We start from the raw sequence: 26,644 nt of genomic DNA on the forward strand, positions 1-26,644 counted from the left end.
TCAATCCTATTTTAGACGAAAACCAATGTAATTCTTCATAATTCACGTTACTTACTTATTTATGCAAATTAGAGAAGTCAATTGACAAACTTCTAAAAAACGACCTTTTTGTAACAAAGAATTATTCTGTCACGTCAACAAATCTGTCTGTCATTTTAATAACATGTTAAATTATGTCACTCGATGCAAATTAATAACTTTTCTGCACAAATTATGATAACAGATGTACATGTGACTCATAAACTGTATCTCTTTTTAGTAGTTCTTTGACAATGTTATAAATACAAGCAGCGAGAAAGGTCAAAAAGGCAGTCGGAGGCAGTCAGGGGCAGTCGGAATGTCACTTTGGTAAAGTGTGTTTCTGTGTTATTGTTTGGCAAAACAAGGCAAAGAACATGTAAAGGAAGTACTACTTTGTGTTGTGTTATGGTCTTTGGTGGACAGTGCAATTAATATGGCCACTAAAGTAATAAATATTTGATGTTTACATACGTGTTGGTTTCGCTCGTTCTTTATCATCAAAAGCACATGAAAAACACGGGACCTCATGTTTTTAACCCTAGACAACCAGATTTAGAGCCAGCATCAGCATCGAGACACAGCAGCGATCCAGCAAGCAGCAGCGATTACTACAATACAATACATTGTAATGGCGCCAACCTAACATCAAGTGCTAACAAGCTCCGTAAATTGGAGTGAAATAGTGCGTTTACAGCAATTAGCAAGATATCAACGACTTAGGCGGAACATTACAACATTCATTAAAAAGTCGCTACCATTTGCGAGATGCACCTTCAGGTGATAGGTTTCTTTTTAAATAATCAGGGCACGGCATAGTGATTGCGTAGAGCCAAGTCTCATCGTTCATCGTCAGGATAGAAACAGATAGCACGCTAAAAACGGTAGTGCATTAATAAACTGATTGGAAGAGCGGAGCACCACGCCGTAGACACAGTAGTTAGCACGGTCAACGATATGGTGTCCACAGTCCATATCACCTGAATATACATCTTTATTAATGCGCAACCGGTAGTGTCGTTTACTAGAAAGTATTTTGACAGCCAATCCGGAAGTTTTAATAACCAAGTGGAATTTTGGCTGAGGTTGCCCGACCTTTAAAGTAACATTAGTTATCACTTCGTGTAAATGTAGACGTTTTCGTTGTCGTCAGGGACAGTTTAAGATCCCTAGACATAATCCACCCTCACATACAACTTATAAGCGGGCCCAAACGAGTACTGTTTGGATCTCCACCCTACTTGTAAGAAAAAAAAATTGAAAACAAGCTCTCTACGGAGTTATTGAACTAATTTAGATATTGAATTGAATTATCTGGTTCTAATCATAACTGTCCCTTGTTACATCGTCTAGGAACTGTTTGAGTTCTACTAATGTGGCCTTCGCGGTGCTCAGTGGTTTCGAAACACAATCCGTCTCGGGTGCTCCGTATCTGCTGCTCGCTTGTTGTTGTTATTGCTAAAACATGTTGGTATAAATTGTATTATGTACTAATAAGAATAAATGTGTTAGTATATAACTCTCATATACCTTCCGATGCCAATGCTTTATAGTGCGATCTTTCTGTCCGCTGTAGACCTGTGTGCATTTGCACGGCTAGTCATTGACAAGACCCAGGATTTCCCTTTTATTTGTGAAGACCGAAAGGCTGTTTTAATGTCATTTCTCTTCATTAGCGTTCTAGTTACAAAACAGAAGAAACCCAAGCTCTGTCGCCTGTTGTTGTCAATAAAGCATGAGATGTTTGTTGATGTTTGTAAACCTTTCTGTTGGATACTTCACACTGGTGAATTCGTTCTAAGCACAGGTTTTCGGCGACAAATATGATTCTTTCGCAGCGTACTGAATTCACCAGGACATTTTACGTCTGTGCTTGGAGCTGGTATCTGAGACTATACAGATACAGAGCCGCATGATTTGGCTTTCTCGTTCACACCAAGTTTTCCGTCAGCTTTTCAGCATGCTACACTCTTAGGAAGCACTCCTTGTCCACTTCACGGCGAACTTGATAATGCACTCACAACTGCCCTCCAAGTGTCCCAAAACCTCTTCCAATATTGGATCCGTGAAGCTAGAAAACAAACGCATTGACGACGCAGCAGCTAACAGATTTTCTAAAGATGTGTGTGGAGCGGAGAACACAACGTCTCTGTGAAGTATGACGCATCCCAGTCTCAACACACACTACATCCCGTGATAATGCTGTTACCGATGATACACGTGCGTCACTCCACAGTGAGATTTGGTGGGAGCCGACATGGCTCCAGTCACCGCAGAGACGTAGCAACTGAAGGCTTTGGATTCTCAGATTGGAGCATTGCTCGTGATACCACCACAAAAATTAAGTTACAGTTCAAAACCAGCATATCTACTTATAAGTAATGTTTTAAGTACGTCCGCCTACGGTCATTGATCATTTTCAAGCATCCTGAAATCAGGCTGCGGGGGACATTCACTTGGGCTACCGTGGGACCTGCAGTAGTAATCGAAGGCAGCATGAACACTGTGTCAAGTTGACGATCTTTGTGCATTGTCATACTGACCAAGACAATAAGAAAACGTGGCAGCTGATTACGAAAACATTCAAAAATAGATTAACTTGACGCAGGATGACATTTATTTTACCTGACGCCACAGTAAGAACGTTGCGATGAAAGCTGTTGTAAATAATTTTATATCTGCAGATGCTCTCGTTTCAGATGTTTTCGCCAGATATATAGACTCATGTGTAAGCCCATTATGGCCACTGCCCATCGAAGTTCTTAGCTTACTAAATTTTTCGCTGTTCATGCAGTAAAACTGTAGAATCAGGCATTATGTTTTAATTTATTACTTATTTACTGATATCTCTTCTCGTAACACGTTTCGCAGACAGTGTCTACATATGTCACTGAATGTGCCCCCAAAATTATATCAACATACTACACAGTATGCATGAGGACGTCATAAACATTCGGACACTCATCCATTGTTTGACAATGAGAGCACTTACCGACTTCCATCAAACATAATGTCAAGTCTTTTCTAAACTTCTATCACATAGCTGTTTCATACATTGGAACTTGATGCTTTAAAGAATCGCCTAGTGCTGGAGGGGGGGGGGGGGTGTTACTGTGCCATGTGTCCCCAGTGTTACCGCCAGATAGCAGCCACTATAGATCTTTTCCGTCCGTAGTGTATTACCTGTATTACCCAATTAATGTAGGATACAGGATAGGCGGCGACCAGTGTCAATGCTGACGACACAGTGCGATGCTGGAGCAGGCACAGTTGTTCCGGAACACATCCTACAGCGCAGATTGAGGTACTTGGGGCTCTGCAGCAGACGACCCCTACGTGCTCACATGTTTACCCAGCGACATTATCGGTTAAGATTGCAAGGGGTACAGAATCATGGTCACTGGACTGTGAATCAATGTAAACGTCTCGCGTGGTCGGATGACTCAGGTTTCTTGTTACACCAGGTCGATGGTTGCGACCAGATATCCCATCATCCAGGGTAACGGCTGCGCGAAACCTGCACCTTGCCACGAACACAGGCATGTGATGACAACATCATGCTGCGGGGGACATTCACTTGGGCTACCGTGGGACCTGCTGTAGTAATCTAAGGCACCATGAACACTGTGTCCAGCAGCATAACAAGGCAAGAATCGTCCTACAGTGATTTGAGACTTGTTAATAGTGAATTCACTGTGATGTGTTGGTCACCAAGTTTACCTGACTGAATACGGTGGAACACTTCTGGGGCACCTGCTCCCATAAACCACCAGATCGTAACTTCCGGGCATTGTGTGACATGTGTATAGCATCTGGTGCCACATGCCTTTGGAAACCTAGCAACGACTTGTCGAATCGATACTACGTAGATTCGCTACTGTATTGCGTTCCAAATATGGACCACCACGTTGCTGAGCTAATTGTCATAATGTTTTGCCTCATCTTTGTGTAACCTACAGTGTAAACTCGCAACACAAATCCTTATGTTTCGGGAAAATATTCACTTAGGCGAAGAAGTGCACTTAGCTTCGATATCTTGGAGACAGGCGAAGTATCACGTTACAGAATGTACTGCATTTACGAAGTGACAGCATTTCCCCAGGGCAACGTTATGACATGGTATTTCCTTTTCTTTCCCACTACAATACTGAATTTAGAATTCTTGCCGTTCCATTAGTTCATGCTCGAGGGCATAGACATACAGTATATTTATGCGCGATTTGATTATGCGATCACCAAGTAAGGCGGACGGTTAATAGTTGGCTGTCGTCCTGATCTCGTCATTTGGCAGTTGGTTTCTGACTGGGGGTGGGTGAACAATGCTTTCACTTTGCCCTGTAGAGTAGTAGTCCTTACACGTAAAATTACGTTGTAGTATCCGATTGCAAACGGGTAGGTTTTATGCTGTATGTAGTGAAATTGATTTTCTAGTCATGATCGGGCAGATTGGGCTGAGAGCAGAATTCCATTTGTGGGCCCGTATACCACGCAATTCGCTTCCGCAATTGCCACGCAGATTGGATGCGCTTGTGCCACCTGTGGCCCGCACCCTATTTGACAGCGCCTTCTGCTCAAGATTGCTTAACCGTCTTGCGGGAAAGCGTCGTGAGCCGAGCGGTTCTAGGCGCTTCAGTCTGGAACCGCGCGACTGCTACGTCGCAGGTTCGAATCCTGCCTCGGACATGGATGTGTGTGATGTCCTTAGGTTAGTTAGGTTTAAGTAGTTCTAAGTTCTAGGGGACTGATGACCTCAGAAATTAAGTCCCATAGTGCTCAGAGCCATTTGAACCATTTTTTGAACTTTTCATCAGTAAGATACAAACACCCTCCGATCCCCTAGTAAACCAAATTCAGTATTTTCGTTTGCTATACACTCATCGCAGTGCTGAGTTGGGTAGCAAAATATCGTAGGACGCGGGCTGAGGACTGGAGCTCAAATATAAAAATGAATTCTGGACATGTTGCAGTAAGAGAATTCCGTATGAAAGAATCACGCTTTATATAGTTAACGTGATATAACACACATACAGCGGTAAGTTGTTCCGTATGGTAATATTTTTCGTGCCTCGAGCCGTGTATATATCGGCTGACACATGGTGACTGACTGGGTGCATGAATTATCTACGGAATCCAATAAATAATAAAAAATACTTTTAGCAGGCACAGAATTTGCTTTCTTAGATTTAATATTATCAGTGGTTTTCGTAATGCCATACGGTGATTGGAATCTCAGATGCGACATTAAACAATGATATACGGGCAGCTAGAATTAGCGCGCGCAACGACCTGATTGCCTAACTTGGTGCTAATTAATTCGGAAACTGCGCAACGTATCGAATTTTTTGTAACCAATTATTTCGCAACACAACCTACACTGCAGTACCCTTACAAGCCTTTGAGACTGATTCTGACCACCCTGTTCACCCGCATCGGAGACGGGCTACGTTGCATATATGCTGCAGCAATGCCTTTAACGGAAACTCAAATGGTTCAAATGGCTCTGAGCACTATGGGACTTAACTTCTGAGGTCATCAGTCCCCTAGAACTTAGAACTACTTAAACCTAACTAACCTAAGGACATCACATACATCCATGCCCGAGGCAGGATTCGAACCTGTGACCGTAGCTGTCGCGCGGCTCCAGACTGTGGCGCCTAGAACCGCTCGGCCACATCGGCCGGCAACGGAAACTCTTTGATCGCACCTTATACAAGGTTGGTAAAGGAAGTCGGCCACGTCCTGTGGAATTCGTGCCTTACCGACGTGTGTGCGGTGAATGTGCAAACGTGAACTGTGGCGACGTTGAAGGCACCCAAACAGGACCAGTCTGCTGTTTCTCTCTTCTTGGCTGCCAAAGGACAAACGGCGGTAGGCATCCATCGAGTGAAGAATGTGTATGAGGCACCATGTTTGTCGGAAACTACCGTCGTGGAATGGTGCGTCAGGTTTCGTGCTGGTCGTAACGTAGAAGTCACCTCCAACTCAAATGGGAGACACTCTAGCACCCGCCCTATTGTCCTGATCTCTCCCCCCCCCCCTCCTCCCCCCATGCATTTATCTCACCTATGTCCTGTTAAAAGTGGTCTTGAAGGGTCGGCCTGTTCGAGGAGGATATGCAGCAGGCAGTTCATTCACTTTTTGACGCAGCAGGACACGGTGTTTTACCAAACGGGTATCTTCAACCTGGTGCGTCGGTGGGGTGACTGTCTCAGTGCTCACGGCCATTTTGCCTGATTGGCATACCGATTACGGACTGTGCGGCCTTCGAATGAAAACTTTTTGATCGCCCCTTGTTCTGTCAGTCTGTGCTCCCTCTCTTCGTCGAGAATCTCGTAGTAGAGGTGACTTAACAGTGTTTCTCAACAGTTGAAAAATGGTGTCGCGGTCATTTACATATTACAATATACGATCATTTCGACGTTATGACGGATAAGTGCGGAATGTAACGAAGACGTTCGAGATGGAACGAGGGGTTAAACTATAGATTATTGCACACAAACCAGTGCCTTCAATATCAACACCGCACAGTTGCCAGATAGACGGCCAGACTTTACTGAATGGACGTCTCATTGCACGTTAAAAACAAAGCTTTATTTGACTTATTTTCAGGTGAAATATGTAAAGAAGAAATAATTTTGTAACTGTAAATCTTTAGACTAGTTTGAATTTTTGTGATAACTTCGACTAATAACCTGTACAAACACAACTCATCGCTTACGCGCTGGTAAAGCGCTGTTAATCAGATTTTCTTCAAGCAGCTCATTACTCCTCTCTTGAATATCTTCTGCTCGCTTCAGGTTTCTTTGAGTTGCATATATCCCACTAAATTATGTATTAGATTTTCATATAACTTTGGTCTCGCTCTTGGATACATCTGCTCATTTCCTAGCAAATATTTAAAAATTGCTATTTATTATTATGTTCTCTCCTCTAACATGCTTCGCATAGACCTTGGATCTCTTGGAGGTTATCACCCTTTCGTCGGAATTGCTTTGTGGGTATCTGTGGGAATTGTGGTGTAGCTTTTAATGTCATTGCACCTCCTTAGACACTTTATTTGTGTTACATCTAAAAATGGTATTTAATTATTAATAACACCACATTTACTCTAAATAACGCCATTTATTCTAGAATATTACGTCTATGCAGTTCAGTGTGTGGCCTCGCACTCTACGCTATCTTTAAATAACGTTTCTGTAATAACAAGTCAGCAAGAAAGCTCGCCTTTACCGACAGATCAGATGTCTTCGGACGTATAGGGAACCAGACGTTGCACACCCCACAAGAAGAGAAGTCAAGATGTTCACGTCACGTGGTGACAAGTGGTCAGATGTTCATGTGTGCTATCCTAGACTGCTTGTGTTCAGGTACAGGTGTTTGTAAAGAGGACAATCCAGTTTTCACATTCATTTTGGTGCTCAGGGTCAGCAACGTGCGACGTAGCTCGCGGTAGTGAAGAAAATATCAGCGTTGATCTGTGGAACGAGGAAGGTGGTACTGTAAAGTGAGGAGTCACGGAACTTAATTTACTCAGACATTCTTGGATCTTTCGGATGCATGAGAGCATGTTAAAGAGAAGGGTCCAGTGTCAGTGGGAGAACGAGTGTATGAATATTCTAATTAATAAGCGAAAACAAGGAAAGCCAGCTATAGGGTCAAGACCTACATCGCTTCAGTCGCTCTTTTGGAAAGACAGCATTATAAAGGATAGGGCATTGCATTACGGTGCACTTGCTCACGGTGTGACATATCGGTTTCACTGCAGAATATTTTTAAACGATTGCATTTTGTATCCCGATAACATGGCTCGATTTGCTTCAATACCTTAAAATATGTTAAAGTCCTCGGCCCCAAAATTGCCTTGGAAATACTAATGTACAAGGCAACTGAAAAGTGACTGACATATGTTGAACTGACTCCCCCCCTTTCTTTGCTCACTAGTCTCGGTTATCTTAACCGTTTTGCGATTCTGACTGTCGTCACAGTTCCTTTTTTATATAAATTTTAACAAAAGCTCAGGATTTTAAACGTTTGTCGTGTCTTAACCGATTTTTACCGTTTTATCAAAATGATTTTCTTTATTTTAACCGTACTTGCCTCTTAGTGAAAAGGACCTATTTGTCGTTTGTCTTAAACGCAATATCAGTGTAGACTTCAGACTACGCCACACACAAATCTCTAACCACAACCTTTGCTTCGAATTCACATTTGTTGAGTTCACTACCCCCATTCCTGTCTCGGAAATCCCATCATGAACGATAGCCTTCATACAAGTGGCACTGTCACACTCGAACCCATTTATGTGGTTCAGTGACTCAGCGTAATCAAATACGAATTTTCAAGTATGCTGTTCCACAGCTTCGTTTGTCGCAGATTTGTTTCTACAGAGGTGCAATTCATTCTCGCATATGTTGTTTTATTCTTCCACTACTAGTTTTGAGCAGATCCCATTTTCTAGAGGTACCTGTTTGCAATCAAGTCATTATAAATAAACATATGTAGAAATATAAATAGACAATGACAGCTGCGCAGTTCGATCACAAATACGACAAAGCAAATTGTCATCCTTCATGAACGTTGCAGCAGATCATGAGGTTTGAGTTGCTGCTCTGTCTGGATATTGTACAGGTACTAGTGTCGTATAGACTCGTGCTGTTGACCATGGGATGGATAATTGTCGTGACACAGCAGGAGTACTAGTACCGTGCAGCAATGTGCCCCACATGCTGTAGGGTCAGTTACAACCTCGTGGACGACCTCCACCGCGATAGGACGTCTTGCTCTGCCAGGTGTATCACAAAGTAACATGTCTTTTCAAATTCCGTTATCATTTTCTGTAAGCTATTCAGTGACATATGGGCCTCCCCTCAGACCTTTCAGTCAGCGATACTCTCTCCATGCAGGACTGTAACTGCTGCCGTTCACATAAAACAGTTTACTAACAGCTCATGACTGTTATTGTCGTCGTCGTCGTCGTCGTCGTCGTCGTCGTAGTCGTCGTCAGTCCACACACTAGTTTGATGCAGCCCTCCATGCTACTCTATCCTGCGCTAGCTGCTTCATCTCCAAGTAACTATTGCAACCTACATCTTTCTGAATCTGTTCAGCGTGTTCATCTCTTGGTCTCCCTCTACGAATTTTACCCCGCACACTGCACTCTAATACTAAATTGGTGATCCCGTGATGCCTCAGAACGTGACCTACCAACCGAACCCTTCTTCTAGTCAAGTTGTGCCACAAACTCCTCCCCAATTCTATTCAATACCTCCTCATTAGTTACGTTATCTACCAACAACATTTCGAAAGCTTCTATTCTCTTCTTGTCCAAACTAGTTATCGTCCATGTTGCACTTCCATACATGGCTATACTCCATACAAATACTTTCAGAAACGACTTCCTGACACTTAAATCTATACTCGATGTTAACAAATTTCTCTTCTTCAGAAACCCTTTCCTTGCCATTGCCACTCTACATTTTATGTTCTCTCTACTTCGACCATCATCAGTTATTTTGCTCTCCAAATAGCAAAACTCGGCTACTACTTTGTGTCGCTTTTCCTAATCTAATTCCCTCAGCATCGCCTGATTTAATTAAACTACATTCCATTATCCTCGTTTTGCTTTTGTTGATGTTCATCTTATATCCTCCTTTCAAGACACTGTAAATTCCGCTCAGCTGCTCTTCTAAGTCCTTTGCTGTCTCTGACAGAATTACAATGTCATTGGCGAACCTCAAAGTTGTTATTTCTTCTCCATGAATTTTAATTCCTACTCCAAATACTTCTTTTGTTTCCTTTACTGCTTGCTCAATTTACAGATTAAATAACATCGGGAATAGGCTACAACCTTGTCTCACTCCCTTACCGAGCACTGCTTCCCTCTCGTGCCCCTCGACTCCTAAAACTGCCATCGGGTTTGTGTACAAATTGTTAATTTCGCTCCCTGTATTTGATCCCTGCCACATTCAGAATTCGAAGAGAATATTCCAATCAACATTGTCAAAAGCAAAACTTTGAACATAGCTGCAAAGGTTCAGTGACCGTGTCAGAATTATATTGTAACAAATAAGCCCTCGGACAAAAATATTAAGTCAAAATTGACCTGGTTTCGACGCTACTATGAGCGTCGTCTTCAGAATTAGACTAACTGTACTTTATTAATGTACTATTTACCTAATGTTTTAGTACAGTTAGTCTAATTCTGAAGACGACGCTCATAGTAGCGTCGAAACCAGGTCAATTTTGACTTCATATTTGTGACCGAGAGCTTATTTGTTACAATATTGTCAAAAGCCTTCTCTAAGTCTACAAATGCTAGAAACGTAGGTTTGCGTTTCCTTAACCTATCTTCTAAGATAAGTCGTAGGCTCAGTATAGCCTCACGTGTTCAAACATTTCTACGGAATCCAAACTGATCTTCCCCGATGTCGGCTTCTACAAGTTTTTCCATTCGTCTGTAAAGAATTCGTGTTAGTATTTTTCAGCTGTGACTTATTAAACTGATGGTTCGGTAATTTTCACACCTGTTAACTGTTGCTTTCTTTGGGATTGGAATTATTATATTCTTCTTTAAGTCAGAGGGTTTCGCCTGTCTCATCTTGCTCATCAGATGATAGAGTTTTGTCAGGGCTGGCTCTCCCAAGGCTATCAGTGGCTCTAGTGGAATTTTGTCTACTCCTGGGGCCTTGTTTCGACTTGGGTCTTTCAGTGCTCTGTCAAACTCTTCACGCAGAATAACATCTCCCATTTCCTCTTCATCTACGTCCTCTTCCATTTCCATAACACCGCCCTCAAGTACATCGCCCTTGTACAGACTCTCTATATACTCCTTCCACCTTTCTGCTCAAATGGTTCAAATGGTTCGGAACAGTGTGGGACTTAACATCTGAGGTCATCAGTCCCCTAGAACTTAGAACTACTTAAATCTAACTAACCTATTGACATCACACACATCCATGTCCGAGGCAGGATTCGAACCTGCGACAGTATCGGTCGCGCGGTTACAGACTGAAGCGCCTAGAACCGCTCGGCCACTACGGCCGGCCACCTTTCTGCCTTCCCTTCTTTGCTTAGAACTGGTTTTCCATCTGAGCTCTTGATATTCACACACGTGGTTCTCTTTTCTCCAAAGGTCTATTTAATTTTGCTGTAGTCAGTATCTACTTACCCCTTGTGGTATATGCCTCTACATAACTGAAATTTGTCCTCTAGCCATCCCTGTTTAACCATTTTGCACTTCCTGTCGATCTAATTTTTGAGACGTTTGTACTCCTTTATACCTACTTCATTTTCTACATTTTTATATTTTCTCCTTTCATTAGTTAAGTTCAGTATCTCGTCTGTTACCCAAGGATTTCTACTAGCTGTCGTCGTCTTTTTACCTACTCGATCCTTTGCTGCCTTTACAATTTTCTATTTCAAAGCTGCCCATTCTTCCTCTACTGTATTTCTTTCCCCCATTATTGTGAATTGTTCCCTAATGCTCTCTCTGAAACTCCCAACTACCTCTGGTTCTTTCAGTTTATCCAGATCCCACCTCCTTAAATTCCCACCTTTTTGCAGTTTCTTCAGTTTTGATCTACAGTTCATAACCAATAGATTGTGGCCAGAGGCCACATCTGCCCCTGGAAATATCTTACAATTTGAAACCTGATTCCTAAATCTGTGTCTTACCATTATATAATGTATCTGAAACCTTGCAGTTCTCCAGACCTCTTCCAAGTACACAGCCTTCTTTCATGATTTTTAATCCAAGTGTTAGCTATGATTAAGTTATGCTCTGTGCAAAATTCTACCAGGCTGTTTCCTCTTTGATTCCGTATCACCATTCCATATTCGCCTACAACTTTTACTTCTCTTCCTTTTCCTGCTATCGAATTCCAACCCCCCATGACTACTAAATTTTCGTCTCCCTTCACTATCTCAATAATTTCTTTTGTTCCATCATACATTTCTGCAATCTTTTCGTCATCTGCAGAGCTAGTTGGCATATAAACTTGAACTACTGTGATAGGCGTGGGCTTCGTGTCTATCTTGGCTACAGTAATGCGTTCACTACGCTGTTGGTAGTAGCTTATCCGCGCTCTCCTTTTATTCATTATTAAACCTACTCCTGCATTACCGCTATTTGATTTTGTATTTATAACCCTGTATCCAGCTGACCAGAAGTCTTGTTCCTCCTGCCACCAAACTTCACTAATTCCCTCTATATCTAACTTTAACCTATCCATTTCCCTTTTTAAATTTTCTAACCTACCTACCCGATTAAGGGATCTGACATTCCGCGCTCCGATCCGTAGAACGCCAGTTTTCTTTCTCCTGATGACGACGTCCTCTTGAGTAGTCCCCACCCGGAGATTCGAATGGGGGACTATTTTACCTCCGGAATATTTTACCCAAGAGGACGCCATCATCATTTAATCATACAGTAAAGCTGCATGCCCTCGGGAAAAATTACGGCCGTAGTTTCCCCTTGCTTTCAGCCGTTCGCAGTACCAGCACAGCAAGGCCGATTTGGTTATTGTTACAAGGCCAGATCAGTCAATCATCCAGACTGTTGCCCTTGCAACTACTGAAAAGGATGCTGCCCCTCTTCAGGAACCACATGTTTGTGTGGTCGCTCAACAGATACCCCTCCGTTGTGGTTGCACCTACGTTACGGCTATCTGTATCGCCGAGGTACGCAAGCCTCCCCACCAGCGGCAAGGTTCAGAGATGTCATACCGTCATAAAATCAGTGTACAGCGACAGATTTGTACCTGGCGGTCACAGTTGGAACTAGAAAATCTGTTACACATTAACGCGTTGGAATATCTACCAGGTTTCGCTGCCTCTCGATAATTACAGCCCACAGTGCACCTCCCTGACTAACTGCACTTTAATTATAAAAAAAGTGGTTCAAATGGCTCTGAGCACTATGGGACTCAACTGCTGTGGTTATCAGTCCCCTAGAACTTAGAACTACTTAAACCTAACTAACCCAAGGACATCACACACATCCATGCCCGAGGCAGGATTCGAACCTGCGACCGTAGCAGTCGCACGGTTCCGGACTGCGCGCCTAGAACCGCGAGACCACCGCGGCCGGCCTTTAATTATACCCACCAGGCATAAAATATACGAACCAACTTACCAGCGCACGGTTGAATGGCTGTTGCAGACCACGGCGGACATCCGAGCGTCGACAAGGGCCTACTAGTGCTGGCGGGGCTGCTGGTGTTCATTGTGCTGGAGAAGATGTTCACTTTCGTGCCAGAGGACGGCGAGGACGAGAGCGCCGCCAAGAACAAGAAGAAGACGGCGCGCAAGGTGGCGTGCAGCGCCGAGGTGTGCATGCTGGAGAAGCGGCTGCGCAAGCGCCTGTCGCGCGGCGCGCGCAACAACAACAACGTGGACGACGACGTCGTCTTCGCGTGCGCCAACATCGCCGACGGCGTCTGCAAGCAGATAGAGGACATCGGCACCGTGCTGTGCGCGGCTGCGGCCAAGCAGCCGGACGACGAGCCCACCATCCACGTGAGTGCTCGACGTCACCACACTCTCCCTTCCCTACCAACAGCCACTAAACCCTCTGTCGCTCGCACGACTGGCATTTGTCATCCACATGACTTTCCCGCTCTGTTTTGTTTGACTGGACAGGATTGATTCAGTGCGCTTTTCAGTACATTTCCATCAACTCACCATCTGTTAGCTTCAGCCATTATTATTTGCTTTCAGTTACGTTAAGTTGAATTGTTTATAAGACATTAATATAGCTTTGAGGATGCTGGTCATCCGGGTGAGCTGTACTGCTACAGTCTCAAACAAAGTAACTCTGTTACTTCATTCTTTACGTAGATTCAGTCCAACTTTCGCGTGCATAATTTTAGGCATATCAAAACTAATTACAGCTAACTTGCTTTTTGCCTAGAATACTTAACGTAAGAAAAGTAAATATTCTCTTTACGTCTAGTTTCACAGAAGAAGACCGCACTGCAGTTCCTTCTCTAAATCCTCGCACAAACGAAAAAATGGCTGACATCGAAATAAGTGTCCAAGGAATAGAAAAGCAACTGAAATCACTCAACAGAGGAAAGTCAGCTGGACCTGACGGGATACCAATTCGATTCTACACAGAGTACGCGAAAGAACTTGCCCCCCCCCCCCCCCCGCCCCTTCTAACAGCCGTGTACCACAAGTCCCTAGAGGAACGGAAGGTTCCAAATGATTGGAAAAGAGCACAGGTAGTCCTAGTCTTAAAGAAGGGTCGTCGAGCAGATGCGCAAAACTATAGACCTATATCTCTGACGTCGATCTGTTGTAGAATTTTAGAACATGTTTTTTGCTCGGGTATCGTGTCATTTCTGGAAACCCAGAATCTACTCTGTAGGAATCAACATGGATTCCGGAAACAGCGATCGTGTGAGATCCAACTCGCATTATTTGTTCATGAGACCCAGAAAATGTTTGATACAGGCTCCCAGATAGACGCCATTTTCTTGACTTCCGGAAGGCGTTCGATACAGTTCCGCACTGTCGCCTGATAAACAAAGTAAGACCCTACGGCATATCAGACCAGCTGTGTGGCTGGATTGGAGAGTTTTTAGCAAACAGAACACAGCATGTTGTTCTCAATGGAGAGACGTCTACAGACGTTAAAGTAACCTCTGGCATGCCACAGGGGAGTGTTACGAGACCATTGCTTTTCATAATATATATAAATGACCTAGTAGATAGTGTCGGAAGTTCCATGCGGCTTTTCGCGGATGATGCTGTAGTATACAGAGAAATTGCAGCATTAGAACATTGCAGCAAAATGCAGGAAGATCTGCAGCAGATAGGCACTTGGCGCAGGAAGTGGCAACTGACCCTTAACATAGACAAATGTATTGCGAATACACAGAAAGAAGGATCCTTTAGTGTATGATTATATGATAGCGGAACAAACACTGGTAGAGTTACTTCTGTAAAATATCTGGGAGTATGCGTGCGGAATGATTTGAAGTGGAATGATCATATAAAATTAATTGTTGGTAAGGCTGGTGCCAGGTTGAGATTCATTGGGTGAGTCCTTAGAAAATGTAGTCCATCAACAAAGGAGGTGGCTTACAAAGCACTCGTTCGATCTATACTTGAGTATTGCTCATCATTGTGGGATCCGTACCAGATCGGGCTGACGGAGGAGATAGAGAAGATCCAAAGAAGAGCAGCGCATTTCGTCACAGGGTTATTTGGTAAGAGTGATAGCATTGCGGAGATGTTTAGCAAACTCAAGTGGCAGACTCTGCAAGAGAGGCGCTCTGCATCGCTGTGTAGCTTGCTCGCCAGGTTTCGAGAAGGTGCGTTTCTGGATGAGGTATCGAATATATTGCTTCCCCCTACTTATACCTCCCGAGGAGATCACGAATGTAAAATTAGAGAAATTCGAGCACGCACTGAGGCTTTCCGGCAGTCGTTCTTCCCGCGAACCATACGCGACTGGAACAGGAAAGGGAGGTAACGACAGTGGCTTGTAAAGTGTCTTCCGCCACACACCGTTGGGTGGCTTGCGGAGTATAAATGTAGATGTAGTTTTTCTAATAAATGTCATAAAATCTGGGAAGTTTTCAGCAGAAGTCGTGATGTATGACTGTAATGATGTCATGAGCTGAGTTATGAAGATCATGACAATTGTATTCCTGACTCTGAGAACCAGGATTGTGTACATGAAAGCGTATATGATTCAGGAATAAGACAAGATGTGTCAGAATGTGATTAATTTGAATCACAGGAAGGACTAATTGAAGAGGATGTATTTCTTTTAGGAAAAGATGCAATAAATAAATGGTGGTAAAGCAAATACCCTAGCAATGTTAGAACAAGATCCTGCAGTTTTATTACGCATTCACCTAGATCCAAGAATGAAAGTCTTATAACAAAGAAACAGACACTCTTGAAGTTATGCTTGGATGAAAATACAACTGTGTGGTGTCACACTTGAAACTGCCACGCTGGTGGCACCTTGTGTGGTTGTGGCTGAGTACTGTGTGTAACAGTGGACACCATGGGTACTCCAGTTGCTGTGAGTTTATTATCAATTGTCATTTTTGTTTTGAAGTCGTGAAATTTTACGTGTATTTAGGTATTTGAATTTTCTAACTGTTGTTGTGATTTATTGGGCAATTCTAATATGTGGCACAAGTACACACACACACACGCCATGAAAGAATTATCTGAATGGGACGGAAATCGGTTGATGTGATTTGCATGTACAGACAAACAAATGATAACAGTTTTAGAAAAACTGAATGATTTATTCAAAAGAAAGAGCTTCACGTACAGAGTAAGTCAGTAATGCATTGGCCCATGTCTGGCCTATATGCAAATGGTTATTTGGCTTGGCATTGATTGGTCGAGTTGGTGGATGTCCTTCTAAGGGATATTGGGCCAGATTCTGTCCAGTTGATGTGTTAGATAAGGATATCCAATCATTTTAGTTTATGGACAAATTTGCATTTCCACAAAGCCCCAAGGGCCAATACCTAACGATACGAGTAGTCTGTCCAAGTTTTATTGAGGTCTGTTACGCTGGTACTGCTCGAAACTCCTTGGTACAGTTAAGAAGTTTTCGTAATGCTTTCATTTTCAAATACCAGCTTGACAACGAATGTGAGCCATGTACTGTCCTATGACGTGGCATTAGCGAGAAACATGACTATTACTCCGTGCAGTAAACTTCCCAGTTTTAATACTGATGGTTGCACGTTATGCGCCAACTTTCAGAGCAGCTAATCACCATTTATTGACAGGATAAGAAGCGTATAACACATCGACACCTACTGTGCTTGAAAATGGCCTGTGAGGCCGAATTTGGCCAATCATTTTCAGGGTATAATAAATTGAATATTGTGAAAAAAACAGCTGAGGCTGAATGCTTCAAAATGTCCTTCAGTTGTATGTGCCAGTTAATGTGTATCTTCATTGGTCATGAAATAATAATATTAATATTATTACTATTATTAATGATAATAATAAAAACTGACTGTACATATTTTGCATGATTTATTTGCATTGTAAAATTTTTCACTATACAGTGTTACTTCACTTGATAAGCATTATTCATTCCAGTCATAATTAACACTCATTAAGTGAAACACACTTTCCGTGTAGAATAGGTCGGTGAATTACATTATGAAAAAATTGGTACTGATACAGATTTATAATACTGTACAATATTGTAATTTTTTTATTTATAGTAGAGTGCATCCTATTTTAGAAGAAATTGCCTAAAGATATTTGTTTATGCCTGCCCTTCAAAATTTTTCAAAAAAGGGACATAGGTGTATTGCTGCATTAATAGTACCATGCACAGCTACTGTCATGTGGGCATCTTTAATGAATTAGTGTTAGTTAACGACGAGAAATCAGAAATGGAATTCATAAAGAAATACTGCAAGGGAAAGGGTTACCATGTGCTGGCGAAGAAAAGATCTAGCAACATCATTCCAAGGGCGTAGGAACACGGGGGTCAGCCTTTGCGGAACATCTGGTGCAAATGGCTCATACACCTTTACGTGACATAGAGCTACTACATCATGAAGTTAAGAGATATAGACTCGACACGCTTGAGAAACTACAAATTTATGCACACCTAATTACAGATAGAGGCAATTTACTGAACGATCAACTGTATCTAAAAAATAGGGCATACTCCGAAGGCTTCCAACCTATACTAGGTTTACAATAATTCATAATGCATATGACCTCACAGTTTCTGTAATAATAGATCCTTTCCTACAGATGTTCATACGAGATTTGTTGGTCAGTTTAGAAAGCTCTGTAGTAGAATGTAAAACGTAGTCATGCTGGATATTGTAATTAACTTACAATAGTAAAATATAAAATTAATTCATAGCAAAAAGGTTATCTGACGCATGCGTAATAAGAGTTTGACTCTGTACGTCTCGCGCATGCGCGCTGCCCTCTGTGAGGCAGACCGCGAAGCCCTCGTGGTCTGCAGTCTCTAGTCATACGACGAGGCTCATACAACGGGCTTAAAGTGAATTTCTACAGTTGGTTTAATAGAAGTGACAAAACCTTACGGTTATGCATCAAGTTTTAAGAAGTTGACTTAGGACATGGCCTGTTTTAGGCAAACATTTAAATAATAATTTATGTAAGTACTATACGTTGCATCCTGTAGGATGACCATATCTAATATAACTTACTAGCGCATTATAATATTAACTTGTTGCAGGTTCTGAAGAAGACGTTATTACTAACGTTCAAACCTAGGTAAACAATAAAGTTAACCTGCAACTGTAGGCTGTATATTCTTATATAAACAATATCTGTTGCTGTCGCTGCATAAAAATGTTAAAAATTACATCATTCCAAGGAATTTTTGCTGGTCAATGTCGGGCTTAAGCAAGGATGGAAACAAGCAGTAGAAACTTCCACCATGGGCGGGCATTATCTTGCTGAATGCGGCCAGGATGGCTCGTCATGAATGGCGACGATACGAGTGGGGAGGATGAACTGCTCTTGTGTCAATTCAGGAGAATGACATCATAGTGCCCATCAGTCTGATTAGCAGCCGCTACGGCCCAAGAAAGAGCATTAAGAGCACAAGAACACGAATTCATATGCTGACATGGTGGCTCTGAGAGCCAAAGTTGTGACATCTTATAGCTACAACTGGGCTGCTTCTACCACAACAGCAAACTCAGGCAAATGAAGCCATCATTGCCCTTTGGTGATGCCCAGTCACTTCAGCCTGTTATGATTTCCAGGCTACGAGTGCTGCCTTTGGAGAAACACCAGCCAGCCTGGTTCACATTTATACCACCCAAATGAGACCCTCATTCTCATTGTGCTTAGTAGGATCCAGGTGTGTACAGTGTGCCCAGCAAAGCAGTCTATGCTAATAACCGTGAGAGGAAGACCGCTCACAGTCCATGATGAAGAAGCCAGCCACTGCTGACAAACTTCACTGTTAATAGCTGCAGGTATCCATCTGAGTTAAGTTTGTATGAAGTAATCTTCAAGTCTTCACACTGCTGGGTCATCCACTGGGTGACTTCCTCCTGCCGGCAGCCACTTCCCTGATGAGCCTGGACCAGCTAGCTCCCAGCTACACTATTATTGAGCACCAGTGAGTGCGAGTCTACATTCTTGCTTTTCATAACTGTCATGAATAAAAGACATAACCAGGGACTTTTAACTAATGGTCCACCATCAACCACCACCACCACCACCACCACCACCACCACCACCACAGCCCATGTCCCAGTTGGGAACTGTACTTCATTGTGACCTAACAGGAGCCCATTTCACCCACCACTGTAGGGTCATGTCCTAATTCCTACAACAGAAATCAGACATGACTTGGATTCAAAGTTAAAATGTAGGTCCCCTTTCCCCTGTTGGATAACTGACGGACACTCAAGTTGACGAAGTGATGCCCAGCTGAAGGACTTGCACTAGGTCTTCAAGCCACATGACATTATTATAACTAGAGTCTCTACATCTATCCATATAATTTCCTTCCACACATACAAGGGTAAGCCAATTATTATCTGCAAAGGGGTTATAAAATTTTATTGTAATCAAATAGGAAATTTACAAGATCATTTATCGACATAGTCTCCTCAAGTTTCAACGCACTTAGTCCATCATTGTACAAGCTTCCTGATGCCCTCATAAAAGAAGGTTCTCTGTTGAGCTGCGAGCCAGGAATGAACCGCTTCTTTCACTGCTGCGTCCGAGGCGAATCGACGGCCCCTTAATGCCTCTTTGAGGGGACCGAACAAATGATAGTCAGAAGGGGCAAGATCGGGACTATATGGATATCCAGTACTTCAGATTTCAGTTTCTGGAGCGTTTCAGCAGTTTAGGCAGCAGTATGCAAACGGGCATTGTCATGTAACAACACAACACCTTTTGACAGCAATCCTCGGCGTTTGCTTTGAATGGCTGACTTTAGCCTCGCAGTAAGCATCTCGCTCTAACGTAGACTGTTTATTGTTGTGCCTCTTTCCCCATAATGTTCCAGTACTGGACCTTGTGCGCCCCAAAAAACTATGAGCATCAGTTTTCCTTGACGGTTGGGTCTTGAACTTTTTCTTGCACAGCAAATTTGCATGTTTCCATTCCATACTCTGCCGTTCACTCTGGTGTGTAATGATGGATCTATGTTTCAACACCAGTAATGATCCTGTCTAAAAAGTTGTCCCCTTCATTACTATAGCAATCCAAATTTTTTTGCAGATGTCCGAGCGTGTTTGTATATGCAACTATGTGAGTTGTTTTGGAACCCACCTTGCACAAACTTTATGAAACCCAAGTCTGTTGTGGATGATTTCGTAGGCAGTGCCGTGACTAATTTGCAGACGATGTGCCACTTTGTCAATAGGTAATCGTCTGTTTAAGAGAATCATTTTACGTGAACGCTCATTGGTTTCTTCATTTGTGGCAGTAAACGGTCGTCTGAGTCCTTCATCATGCGTAACACTTATGCGACCATTTTGGAATTTTTCAGTCCATTCGTAGACACTCCGCTGTAGGAAAACACTGTTCCCATACTGTACGGAAAGTCTTTGACGAATTTCGGCCCCTGATACGTCTTCCAACCACAAAAAAACAGATCGCTGAACGTTGCTCCTCTTTGGTGCAAAGAGATAATGCAGCAGCCATGATTAACAACACGGCAGCGATAACGAAACTGCCTTAGCAGCTTGAAAATTGCAAAGATATAACAACAAATAAACAAAGAATATGTCATCAACATAAAATGACAGTACTACCAAAAAAACCAAAAATTTAACTAAATTCTGGATAATAATTGACTTACCTTGTATTATAGATTAAAGCTTCCCACCATATTTTCATGTATTTTGATACCCATGCCAGACTGGCACTGGAGTCAAGTACTTGGAATGCACAAATGTTACGTGCTCTGTAATTGGCATTTGGAGTGAAATCTCCTGGCAGTGATGGCAGCTGTGAGCTACCATGTCGCATGCAGCTGCAGGAGCAGGGCTTAGCAGTGACTGCTAGCTACATAATGTGTGGCTCTTTTAGCCAGTACAGTGCACATAGTGGGATAGTGGCTGACCTTGCCCACAAATAAATTGCCATGCCAGTGCCAGACTTTGACTTGCATTTTTAGGTGGGTTGGGTTGCCAGATGGAATGTTTTATTTGAATTAGTCTGTACTACCACATCCTGTAATATTTAAAATTCCTTCTCAGACTTCATGTATATCTCCTTTGTGCCTTTTGAACCTGGTTTTATTTGAACCTGTACTTGTCAATCATTAACCACTTGTTATATCTGATCATTGATGGCACCAATTGGTCACAAGACAGTGGGGCAAATGAATTCTGACATTAATGTATAACATGGTTGATGTACATTGGACATGACGTGAAGCTTACTTTTGCCCACTATGGGCCTATTATGTTGTGAGTGATGGAGCGTGCAGTGTGGCATAGTGATTAGCATCGCTGGTTGATGTGCTGTGGGTCGCTAGTTCAAACCCAACTACTGGCAGTTATATGCTATCTACTATTTATCGTTTCTGGATTTTTCATGAAATATTTATGTTTGTGTATTCTGGAATATTCTGTGTTTGTATTAGTAGCTGCAACCTCCGTCCAGGAGTTCAGTCAGTTGCAGCAGTATGTTGGTGTCAGTAGTGAATGTGCTTTCACTGCTAAGTGTTGCATTTCATCGATGATCCTGCTTTGGGATTTGGATTTGATTGTGATTTTGAAGTGACAATGTAATGAATTACAAATAAAATTATGAGTAATTCACAGAAGACATGTTTTAGGACAAAATTTCGTGTTGTGTAGTGTGCTTAGTAAATGTCAAAACTATATGTATTCTCACATAAATAGTTCAAATCACAATTCAGCAAGCTGACAACTGTCAGCATCATACTCAAACAAATGTGTTTATGTAAAGGCTGAAAAGTAACGAGTTTGTGCTAGAAGAGTATGAAATGAAATGCTACACTACTGTCAAAGTATTAGCATTTCTTCTCACGTAATAACATTAGCGTGAAGCAATTTGGTAGTTGCAAGTCAGACACAACAAGAAAGAACTAAAGTGCATATTTTTTTAAATTAATGTATAACCATTGCCAAAAGACATTGGTTGCATGTTGATTAGCCACAAGCAACTTTAATTGTGGCACAAAGGAATGTGAACAGTCCGTTTGCTATTAAATCAATGTGCAGTGAGAGTGAAGCTACCTTTGGTGTTAACTACACTCATGCTCATAAATTAAGGATAATTGCAGATTGTGGTGCCACACAATGTGGCACTACACAAAACTGGCGCTAATAGCATAGGCACATAGGGAACAAACACAACACAGATCTGTAAGTCCACGGTATTGGTGATAAGTTGAGAAAACCGTCCAGAAACACATGCTACAAAATGCCACTGTTTCCTGGGCATGTACCCCGACATCAATACGGGATATGATCACCATGCATATGTGCACAGGCCGCACAACGGGTTGGCATACTCTGGATCAGATGGTCGAGCCCCTGCTGGGGTATAGCCTCCCATTCTTGCACCAGTGCCTGTCGGAGCTCCTGAAGTGTCCTAGGGGTTTGAAGACGTGCAGCGTTGCGTCGACAGAGAGCATCCCAGATGTCCTCGATGGGGTTCAGGTCTGGAGAACAGGTATTCGCCTGATATCTTCTGTTTTAAGGTCCTCCTCTACGATGGCAGCTCGGTGAGGCCGTGCATTATCATCCATCAGGAGGAAGGTGGGACCCACTGCATCCCTGAAAAGGCGAACATACGGGTGCAAAGTGGCATCCCGATACACCTGACCTGTTGCAGTTCCTCTGTCAAAGACATGCAGGGATGTACATGTACCAATCATAATCCCACCCCACACCATCAAACCACGACCTCCATACAGGTTTCTTTGAAGGACATTAAGGGGTTGGTACCTGGTTCCTGGTTCACACCAGATGAAAACCCAGCAAGAATAACTGTTCAGACTACACCTGGACTCGTCCGTGAACATAACCTGGGACCACTGTTCCAATGACTATGTACTGTGTTCTTGACACCAGGCTTTACAGGCTCTCGTGTGACCAGGGGTTAGTGTAATGCACCTTGCAGGCCTCCAGGCAAATAAACCATGTCTGTTCAGTCGTCTGTAGACTGTGTGTCTGGAGACAACTCTTCCAGTGGCTGTGGTAAGGTCCCGAGCAAGGCTACCTGCAGTACTCCATGGCTGTCTGCAGGCACTGATGGTGAGATATTGGTCTTCTTGTGGTGTTGTACACTGTGAACTGTAGCGCTTGGAGATGTTTCCTGTCTGCTGGAATCATTGCCACAATCTTGAGAACACTCTTTGTGGCACACGGAAGTCCCGTGCTATGACCTGCTGTGTTTGACCAGCCTCCAGTCGCCCAAGTATTCCACCCCTCGTAACGTCATCAATATGTGTTCTTTGAGCCATTTTCAACACAGTCACCATTAGCACATCTGAAAACTTCTGCACACTTAGTCGCTGTACCGTACTCTGACATGCACCAACACACCTCTTCGTATGTGGACTGCTGCCAGCGCCACCGTGCGACGGCCGCAGGTCAAATTCACCCCATGGTCATACCCCAAGGTGATTTAAACCTGCAAACCACCTACCAGAGCATTGTTTCACTATGTATCAGCATTATCCTTAATTTATGAGCATGAGTTTAGATACACTGCTAATTTATTCACTTATGGTATCAGTACCTTTTATTGCTTACAAGAATAAGAACTTAAAATGTACTGTTGGGGAAAGAAATTAAGTGAATTAAGTTTTAAGGTAAAATGAATGGTTCTGCCAAGAGTTCCTGTGAATGTTGCAGACACATAGTTGGAAATAATGTACTCTCTGAACACAGTAAATACAAATAACCAGATCAGAGCACAATATTAAAATGAAATTGGAATGGACAGTGCCACATTTACAGAAGCAAAATGTGTCTACAACCAAGGTCACATAGATGCCTTCACATCAAGCCTGTTTACAAAGAATTCGGGAAAGAAAAGTGGTCATTGATTCCATTCTCGCCTAATGAATAGAGTATGGCCAGAAGCCCAGTATTTTTAATGTTAGGTTGTCTAAAAAATTCAAAAAAGTTGGACTACCTTATTTGTAGACATGTCATAAAAACCTTTGTGAAATCAAAGTCTCCGAATTGCTACTGGCCAAGGGCAATGTGCTCATCTTGCTGCTGTCACAATACATTTCTTAAGAGCATCAAAATGGATTTTACTGGGAAAAGTTTCTTAAAATTTTACAGAAGCCATGTTAGCTTCACTTAAGACTCTATGTGTTGAATGTACAGCTGTAGTTGTTCCTTTTTTCTCCTCCTCTTGATGAAGAGTGACGGAGAAAGGAATTGATTCATGTGCTAGGGAAAAGTCAAACAAAAGTAAAGTGTAAGTGGAAAGTTGTGTGCACTAGAGAATGAGTGTCTCTAAGTGGGATACAAAATTCATAAAACTATTCAAAATTCCAATATGTCACTGACATTCACTAAAGTTTTTACTTGTTTTGTCTTCATTGCCATACATTTTTCTCCTTAATCTTCAAGATATGTTATTATAGGAAAGGTAAGGAGGGAGTATGTATATCATGTAGAAGTTTGTAGTAGCAAACAAAAGTTATGTTTAACCACAGAGTCTTCACTCACTTAACACTGTAGTCAAAAGGCCTGTTGCGGCTTCGTCTTGGAATACATACTGAAGTAAGTTTTATTTTTGCTCAGTTACTGAAGTCTTTTTCAGAGTTACATATATTTATATCATTATTTAAGTTAAAATTGTTCCTGTGAATGTGATGATAATTTTGCATGACAAGAGACAAGAAAAAACCTGGATCTGTAATGACATCTGCAATGAAAAAAAAAAAATCTAAAATAAATTTAAAAAGCAAATATTTACCAAGTGATAGCAAATTAAGAAATTTGAACAAAATAACTTGTGCTCCAACTATAATTTCTTTCCTATTTCTGAATAGCTGTGTTTCCTCACATTCTTTCCACCTACTTGCTGGATGAAGTAGCCTGTTAGTGAAAGCTAGCTTTTTTTGCTCATGTTTATTGCTGTGCCACCAGTTAATGAATAGTAATTTATTCTCTCTATAGGTCTAAGTTGTTTGTTTTTCTTTTGAATAGGTGAGTGGCTACCTGAATCTGCTGGCTAATGCATTCGACAACTTCACTCATGGCTTAGCAGTTGGTGGTAGCTTCATGGTGTCCTTACCTCATGGTGCACTTACAACATTTGCAATATTGCTCCATGAAATCCCTCATGAAGTGGGTGACTTTGCAATCTTGCTGCGTTCGGGTTTCTCACGGTGGGATGCTGCAAAAGCCCAGGTGTACACAGCTGGTGCTGGTGTTGTTGGGTCAATGACAGCAATATTACTCAGTGGAGCATCAAACACAGTTGGTATGCACACTTTTGTATATTATATTGATAAACCTGTTTTATGTATTTTGATTACTGACAGCAAGGTATTTCTTGTGAGTTGGGTAGGGCGTTTGGTGAAAGTCTTAACTGTTACAAAAGAAAACACATTTTACCTCTGTTTCTCAAACATCTGTTGCATACAACATAGTCTGACAACAGAAAATGTGTTGCAGTGTCTAGGTCATATGTCATAAAAGTTTGGCAGACATCTGCAGAAGGTACTTCTAGTGGGAATAAAAAATATTTCTATTTTTTAAATTCATTCTGTTGCTGTATTAATTTAATAGTTATTCACGATAAAGGATGACAGCCAAAAACAGTTGCAGGATAAAAATTTATTAAAATTTCTTGACCAAGGTTTCGGTACATATAAATATACCTTCATCAGAAGTAAAAAATCCTGAACAGGAAGACACTTTCATTAGAAAAGCCATAGCATCAGAAGTGAGAAACAAAAGCTTAAGTAACAGTGAAATTACCAAAGTAATACAGGCACAAAATCTTTATTACTTACTGAAATTACATCATGTAATGGAGATTAATAAAACAATTGTGCCAAAGGCGTCGTCAATAATTGAGACATCTTCTCCATTTGTACAACATGACTATGGGCACAGGGTCAAAGCGAACAGTTTAGCACCATTACTTCGCCTATGAACTATCGAGACAAGAGTGTGAAAGCACTAGGGCAGATGGTTTCGCTGAGAGAGGGCACTTGTATGTGCCAGACACTCGCGCATATTAAAATCCATGAATACATACATAAGCGCATCAAAAATTATTAAAAGTTGTGTTAATTCAAACTTTCTGTCATAATAAATAAAACGTATCAGGCCATTTAAAAACATTTATGTAAAATAGAAAATATAGAACCAATTTACCTGTGTCCTAGTGTCAAACAGATAAAGCTTGCGCTATGGAACATCTACCGAGAGAGGGCACTAGTGTAATGCGTGAGAATCTCGCGTAACGTAGGCGGTGAAATACATACTAGCGAAAACAACAAAAATGTTACAATAAAACGAAACCATCTGTCGTTGTGAATAAAAACATACTAGTCAATTACCCACACATACACATCGAAAATCACAACCAACAAACATCAAAAATACGTAAAATCCCAACAAGACAGGAAAAGCGCATTTCATCGGCATCAACAAGCAAGAAAATT

At 42.0% G+C, this 26,644-nt stretch overlaps 1 protein-coding gene across 1 annotated transcript in view; it reads left to right on the forward strand.

Annotated features, from left to right (window-relative positions):
* The window catches only part of LOC126253117 (zinc transporter ZIP13 homolog), a 229,114-nt gene that overhangs the window by 192,888 nt on the left and 9,582 nt on the right, over positions 1-26,644 (forward strand). The window contains exons 3-4 of the mRNA XM_049954238.1: positions 13,178-13,533; positions 25,176-25,452. Coding sequence (XP_049810195.1) covers positions 13,178-13,533; positions 25,176-25,452 — 633 coding nt within the window. The remainder of the gene's footprint in view (positions 1-13,177; positions 13,534-25,175; positions 25,453-26,644) is intronic.

The sequence above is a fragment of the Schistocerca nitens genome, chromosome 4 (genome assembly GCF_023898315.1).
Source record: "Schistocerca nitens isolate TAMUIC-IGC-003100 chromosome 4, iqSchNite1.1, whole genome shotgun sequence".
Taxonomy (NCBI): Eukaryota; Metazoa; Arthropoda; class Insecta; order Orthoptera; family Acrididae; genus Schistocerca; species Schistocerca nitens.